Source organism: Austrofundulus limnaeus, unplaced genomic scaffold, assembly GCF_001266775.1.
Source record: "Austrofundulus limnaeus strain Quisiro unplaced genomic scaffold, Austrofundulus_limnaeus-1.0 Scaffold794, whole genome shotgun sequence".
Taxonomy (NCBI): domain Eukaryota; kingdom Metazoa; phylum Chordata; class Actinopteri; order Cyprinodontiformes; family Rivulidae; genus Austrofundulus; species Austrofundulus limnaeus.
In genome coordinates this window covers 39,517-47,549 of record NW_013953196.1, presented here as the reverse complement: position 1 = coordinate 47,549, position 8,033 = coordinate 39,517, and the positions used below count along the sequence as shown (strand labels likewise).

At 38.8% G+C, this 8,033-nt stretch overlaps 1 protein-coding gene across 1 annotated transcript in view; it reads left to right on the top strand.

Moving 5' to 3' along the window:
- The window catches only part of vps13d (vacuolar protein sorting 13 homolog D), a gene marked incomplete at both ends in the record, with an annotated part of 75,956 nt that overhangs the window by 28,990 nt on the left and 38,933 nt on the right, over nt 1-8,033 (top strand). Inside the window, 4 exon segments of the mRNA XM_014028664.1 lie at nt 2,337-2,467; nt 4,409-4,541; nt 4,661-6,934; nt 7,076-7,227. Of these exon segments, the coding sequence (XP_013884118.1) occupies nt 2,337-2,467; nt 4,409-4,541; nt 4,661-6,934; nt 7,076-7,227 (2,690 nt within the window).

Here is an 8,033-nt window from a genome sequence, read left to right as displayed (position 1 = left end):
ACATCTGAGTTTTTGCCTCAACGACCACCCGAGCTGCAATACGCTTGGACTGCTGATATCTATCGGCTGCTTCCGGAGTCCCACAGGCCAAAAATACCTGATAGGACTCCTTCTTCAGCCTGACAGCATCCCTCACCGCCGGTGTCCACCAGCGGGTTTAAGGGTTGTCACCACGACAGGCACTGACAACCTTACGGCCACAGCTCAGGTAAGACGCCTCGACAATGGAGGCACAGAACATGGCCCACTTGGACTCAATGTTCCCCACCTCCCTAGTAACGTGTTCAAAGTTCTCCCAGAGGTGTGAGTTGAAGCTCTGTCTGAAGGGAGACTCTGACAGATGTTCCCAGCAGACCCTCACTCTACGTTTGGGTCTGCCAGGTCTGACCGGCATCCTCCCCCACCAACAGAGCCAATTCACCACCAGGTAGTGGTCAGTTGAAAGCTCCGCCCCTTTCATCTGAGTGTCAAAGACATGCAGCCGCAGATCAGATGAAACGACAATAAAGTCGATCATCGAACTGCGGCCTAGGGTGTCGTGGTGCCAAGAGCACATATGGACACCCTTATGCTTGAACATGGTGTTTGTTATGGACAATCCATTACATTATTTCTGCTAGCCCTGAAGCACTAACTCAAATATTTAGGTCCCCTAATTGTAAAGCACTAATGCACTGAAAATTTAGCAAAAGCTAATTCTAAAGCACTAAAATAACCCTATCAACACATGAAACATTCTTCAACAGACAACTTGAGTCACATATTGCCATGTATAAAGATTTTATAGATTTAGGTATTTAAAACAGGGACAATATAGAGTAAAGATGCACTGTATCAGGTTATAGCTCTAGGTGCTAATTTCCAGCCGACACAATAATATAAAGATAGATTAAATAAAAGATCAAATGAGAGCAGCTGCAGCAGAGAGCAGAGTGATGCATGTTGCTCTCTTAAGACTTATCATTGACATTCCACAGCTGTATTTGAGTTCATATGTCATCAATATGTCACCTAGTGAATAAGTGACACACACATGAACAAAATGTGCGATAGCTTTCACCCTCAGTTATTAACATTAACGTTGATCAATAACATTTATAGACCTCAGTTGGTGCTTCTAAATTTAGCCTATAAATAAGTGCTAATCCACTAATAAATGTTAAAATTAGCAAAAGCCCTAAAGCACTAATCAGGAAATGATTTTCAGATCTAAAAGTCCCATCTGACCCCGAGCCTGTGTGTGGCCCATAGCAGTCTGCATTGTTCATCATTGGAGTTTCACTTGTGGATGCAGTTTAGTTGCACCCCAAACACAATGCTTTTTTTGTTAGACATGGGAAAATCAGAAGCAAGTCTGGTAGGTGAAAAAAAAATCTGTCTCACAGCACACTAGAATCTGGGACTGTTCCAATAACTGCAGGACCTGGAGACAGAATTGTCAAAAAATATAATTTTGAGCCAAGTTTTAAGATAGAGATTGAAGACGGGTCTGCCAGGAGTAATCTCTCTATGGTGGGATTATCTCCCAGTCATTCCCGTTTTACAGATGGATCCCTTCTGAAGGGGTCAGTGGGTGCAGGGGTGCTGATTTTGCACAACCACAGTGAGAGAGAGCACAAATACCTACTCGATGGTTTTGCAACTGTATCTCACAGTGTCACAGAAATAAAAAATCTAAAYCATATTCATCTCTCTCTAGTCCTGCTGTTGTTTTCTTTTGGTTAAATATTTTTAATTTAAGTGATGTGGAAGAAATGGGGAAACAACTCTGTTAAATAATTTCTATTCAGAAGTAGAGCAATTAGACACAGCAATACAGCCCTGTCTATCTGATGTGCCAGTCCCCTGCTGGCTCCCACAGATGCAAGTGGTGTCAGATGTGGTCCTGAAGAATCAATAAAACATTTTAAATGTCTCCAAAATCTGTCTGGCACTTTGGAGAGAATAGACAGTCTTGCATGCATAGCTGATGTGCTCAATAAATCTCAACAAAATAAAATTAGATTAAAAAAATTACCTAATCTACCGGTATGTCTGAATAAAGCTAYTGATTATATTCACTTCCTGTTGACCTAATTATTTACAGAAACAAATTAAACTTCAGTTAAAGCATAATTTCAGTTGTTTTGTAGTTTGAGATCTTCATATTAATATTTTAGTTTTAACAGCAATAATAACCATKTTAAATTATATTGTTAGTCTACATTAATACATTTAAAATTGTAATTCAAATTCAAACAGAATAATGTATTGTCAACACATAACGTATACTATATCAGTTATATACTGAGAATTTCAGTAGAATTTTGCATAATTTTTTTTTTTTTTATGTATAGGATTTGGCTATCAGTCGGAGCTGGAGTTGCGAGTGGCAGAGGCTGCCAGGAGGCAGTACACCAAGCTGAAGATGCAAACCAAGGCTGAAATTCGACAAACCATTGATCAGCTTCTTGTGGGAGAGTTTATTGTAAGATTTGCTGAAGTTAGAAATGAAACAGTTTGTCAGCCAATTCATTTTTATTTGTATTGACCACTGTAAAAAAAAATTANTATATATACACTGCTCAAAAAAATAAAGGGAACACTTAAACAACGCACGCTAACTCCCGATCTTAATCAATGAAATATTCGCATTGAGTACTTTGTTCTGTACAGAGTTGAATGTGCTTCACAAAAGTTTGATTTACTTGGACTTAGCTTGCGTTGTTTAAGTGTTCCCTTTATTTTTTTGAGCAGTGTATGTATGTATATATAAATTCTGTGATTGACTGCTTGATATGGGCACCAGTGACCCCTACGGGTATAGCTTATGTATGTATGTACAGTATGCATGTATGCATGCATGCACGCACGGACGCATGCATGCATGCATGGACGCACGGTATATAGTGCTTTCAAACTTTCCCTTGTACTGTCTTTTGGGGAGAATCATTTACGCATTTACTTTTGACTGTTTTTAACCATGTTTTTTGAAAAGTTTTTTTTTGAGTACGCCTAGCAATCTTAATTCTTTTGGTATTTTTTCAGATTTTTTTTATCATGATCTCAAAACCTCACAGTAACTTTACTACACACTTGTTCCTCAAAGGAAAAATCATCCTCCTTGAAAACTGTTGAAAAAAACATCTTTTAATCCCGTTTTTATTGTATCTTATAACATTTTTTATAATAATGTTTAGGATTTTTCTTACCTCGATCCCTATACTTTAGATTTTTTTATTRGCTCACTAGATGGTGACATTTTACATTTTTAAGCTGTTGTAAAAAAAAAAAAAGAAACCATTCTGGACTTATAAATGCACAAAGCGACCAGATCACACATCATTCGATACAATACTGTGGTTGCTGTGAAAACCCTTTTATGCTGTTAAACAGACCCAATTTATTTRCTCTAAACTGATTAGTAGTAAACGTTCCTTTAAGATTATTTATGAGCTTTTTCATATGTATCTTAATACTTTTACCAATATGACCTAAAATAATCAAATATTTGGAATTTCCTGGCTTGCTCAGTTCATTTTTGTKGTTAAAAGCAGGTAAGAATAATAATCACATTACACTGAAGGCCTAAACAATAATGAAAGTGGTAATAATATTTTATTGGTAAACTTAAAATTTCACTTTCTATTCCTCTTGCTCGTAAAAAGTCTTACCATGCATTTAAATTCTAACAGTTAATCTCATCCAGTGTTTTTCAGATTCACGGGGAAAAAAGTAAAACATTGATGTACAAAAGATATTCTATATCTGACCACCAAGCAATATATGGAAGTTGGGCCGAAACAGAGCATCATTTTTGGCTACTGGATCCAGAGTGTCCAGGAATCCTAATCTACTAATGGGGATTTTTTTTCTAAAATGGCCATGGAATAAATATTTTGTCAATTAAAAAAACTGAAATGAGGATTTTTTTTAAACTAAAAACATTTAAAAAGGTTTGAATTTTTAACAAGTCAGTTAAACTTGATATTTTATTTCAGGCTAAGGTAGCTCTAAAAAGATGATTAGTTTATTTCAGAAAAAAAGCATTATAAGGCAAAAATGTAAAATGGTCTGTTTTTTTCTACTAAGGAACATGAATGGTCAAAATTAAATGACAATACAAGGGTTAATCAACTGACAAGTAGAAGAATGGAGATGCAGCTGCTACTACCCTACTTTAGCTCAAAACTTAATTTCTAAGTGAAAACAATTTTCTATATATTATTTGAACATGTACATGTGCTTTTAAAGCTTGGTAAATAAGTTTATTTGAGTTAGATATTTTATACTTTGTTAAAAGAAACAAATGCATTAACCAACAAAAGTGAAGTATATCAGCTATCAGCTGCCCTGTTAGTAAAAAAAAAATCAACATTAACCATAGAAAATCTCATATGAGCATAAATAACACTAATGTTCCTTGTAGGAAAACAGTAAACGTTGGACCATGAAACTGGACATCTGTGCACCTCAGGTGGTTTTCCCAGATGACTTTCAGTCAGCCGACCCAATGCTKGTTGTGGTGGATTTAGGCAGAATTCTTCTTACAAACTCACAAGGTAAAGCCGTCACCTATTTAACCTCTTTAATTCCATTTTAGAAAGTATATTCTAGTTTTCTTTTTTGTCAGATAAGATTTCCCAATTTTCACCTGCTTCAATGCTCTTCTTTTTTGAAGGGAATGGTAACACCAGCTTAAAAGCTACTCAACCTGAAAGTGAAGACATGAGTGATGATGAGTACAAGACRCCTCCTGCAACCCCACCTGAGTCTCCAGCACCTGAATTTGACACACCTTTAAAAGTAGCTAAAAGCCCTGAACTTCCTAACCTTGCATTCCAAGAGGGAGGTCAAGCCTATAGCAAAAAATTGTATGAGAAATACTCMTTGTCCTTTAAAGACCTACAGATAATGGTTGGTCACTATAAGGACAACTGGAAACATCTTCATGAAAGTGAAGTAGGCCCTACCCATGTTGTAGAAAAGTTCAATGTGCTACTGCAGCTTGAGCAGAGACTACGCTACACATCCGACCCTCAGTTACCCGGGGCTGTTCTTTCAGGAACTCTGCCAGATCTCAAGGTCCATGTTAACCTTGAAAAAATGACTGCCCTTAGAAGTTGTCTTGCCAGGCTAAGCAGTCCAGCTGTGAGTGAAGGGGACATAACGTCAGAAAAAGATCCTAGTGTAATGTCCCCAGATCCTCTCTCACTCCGACATGACAAGATTTTTYACAGAGTGGACAGTTCCTGGAAGCTGCAGGATTCATCCAAGTATCTGACCCAGAGTGTGACGACATTAGAACAACACACACGTGAAGTACTGGTGGAATCACGTCTTCTGTTAGCTGAATTTAATATCGTCTATATGCAGCTTGGTGTAGAAAGCGATGGTCGCTACATATCTGTTCTCAAGGTATTTGGCACAAATGCTCATTTTGTCAAACGACCCTATGATGCTGAGGTTTGTCTGACTGTTCATGGCCTGCTCCTTGTTGACACTTTACAAACCTATGGTTCAGACTTCGACCTTCTTGTTGCTTCTCATAAGCATCTGAGTTTTGACATACCCACTGGCAGCCTGAAAGAGAGYCAGCCATCTTCTCCCATCACATGTGATGACAGGTCTCCTGAGCATCAGGGGAACCATTCTGAGTTACCCACCAGTTTAAACATAGGCAGCTTGTCCCCAGTCAGTTCTGTCCTCAAAGATGAAGAAGCCCTCATTAAGCTTGAGTACCAGTTTGTGAGCTCAAACTGTCCTTCTATGAACCTTGATAGCTCCCTTCAAGTTATAAGCATGCAGGTCAACAACTTGGACATCATCCTCAACCCTGAGACTATGGTGGAGCTTGTTAAGTTCCTTCAAAAATCTTTCCCGAAAGAGGAAAGCACCTGGATACCATCAGCTCAGCAACGTACAACACAGAGTTACAATAAAGAAGAGGACAGAGCATATCAGGCCACCTATGACCAGAACAAAGAACTAACTGTGGAGATCAACCGCCTCAACCTGCTTCTACTTCGGACTGTGTCCACTGGCACTTCCTTGGGTGCTGAGAAAAAAGGACGGAAGATTGCCACTGCCAGCATCACTGGTACCAAGGTCACTGTATCTCTTGGAAGTCGTTTGGACATCAGTGGTTCTCTTGGATCTATGCATCTAGTTGATCTAACCCAGGACAAAGGCCGTAGCCAGTTTGTGGTGAGCATTGGGAGTGTTGATGACAGCTCTTCAAATYTTGATGGAACACCACTCTTCTCTGATACAAAACATCCTTCTACAGATGCTTTGAACTTTCAACTTMAGGAAAAATCTCAAGGAGAGTGTTCCTTGCAACTTGACATGGCATCATTACACTACAACCATTCAGCCAAGTTCCTGCGGGAGCTCAGTCTTTCAGCCAATGAACTTGAAGACAATTTTCGCTCCATGCTAAAAATKGCTGCTACCAGAGTGTCAACTGTTTTAGCTACCAAAACAGCAGAGTACAGCAATATGTTTTCACTCTTTGAAACTCCCTCACGGAGAACAGAAACATTGAGTCAGAGTTTTGCATATCCATTTGAGGAGGAGGAGGATGATGTTCTCGCTGAGGAGCCTGAATCTACTTTAGACAAATTTTTGGTGAAGTTGACCCTAAATATCAACATTGACTCGCCTGTTGTGTCAATTCCCCGTAAACCTGGACACCCTGAGCTGTTGATTGGTCATCTAGGAAGCATAACAATTCAAAATTTTCTTGACAGCCAAGACTCGGAAGGAGAGAGGCTGCAAGTKTTGGTAAAAGATATCCGACTGTATTCACTCAATATGTGTCATTTAGATTTGAAAAGGGTGTTCAAAGGGACCAATGCTGATGGTTTGTCTCCACCCCATGATGAAAGCATCAAACAGGAAGAAGCACAGTTCACACGTCATGACTTCTTTGAATCTCTCAATTGTGGAAAAGGTGAGATCATCACTAGTGCTGAGTTTTTCTAAGTTTTTTTTTTCAAGGGTTGGGTACACTATAAAAACAAACAAATAAAATGAAGCTTGTGTTGTTTTTAATATGTGTGCTATTCACAGTATTTCTTTTTGTTTCCATCAGCTTTCCATATTCTTAAAGACACTACTGTACAGTTTAACCTGGAAAAAAAATCTGTGGATGAAAATTCACAACTGACTTTACTCACTACAGAAGAGCCCTACAAGAGCACAGGGCAACTGAAAATTGAGAGCAAGTTTGTCAGTCCTGTTCAGGTAAGCATGTCAGCTCACTCTTTTTGAGACCTATAGACCACTGAAGAATTTACTACATGCAAAACATTTCATATCAGTCAGTACTTCGAGTGTGATTCCCTGACATTGTCACTTGGCATCATTAAACTCCATATTGAGGGAAAAGAACCTTTAGCATCATCCAAAATGACGTGACAAATAAAAAGAAAACAAAAATATAAAACAACCTGAGTAATAAATTACCTTGCTCTCTGCCATCATTGTAGCCATTACTTGTGAAGCAAATAACATTTCCACACTGTAGCACAGCTCTGCTAAAACATGGACACCCCTTACATCACAGCTGCAACCATGGGAGGCTGTACAAAAAAAGAAATCTTCTGCAATTATTAAAACGGTTGCATAAACTGGACTTTAACTAGGAAGGTCAACCCTACCCACTGTAATTCCAACCATGGCTACAACAATGCAATACAATATATTTTAACGCAATGCTCTGCTCTCACAATGACAGCAGTGGGAAGGAAAAACTCTATTTTAATAGGAAGAAACCTCCAGCAGAACCAGGCTCAGGATGTGCGGCCATCTGCCTGGACTGGCTTGGTTTGAGGGGATGGGAAAGAGACACAAACACAGAAGGACTGGTCCAAGTGTATTTTCTTCTGGAAGAGAGACAAAGAAAACACTTGTTATACTTACAATAAACATGTAGAGGAGAGAGACYAAAGACAACAGCAGAGTGAGGAAATGTGGACAGTTTGTGCTCCAGCAGTCTAAGTCTATAGCAGCAGAAATGAAGAATAATTCAGGAAACCTAAGTCTAACTA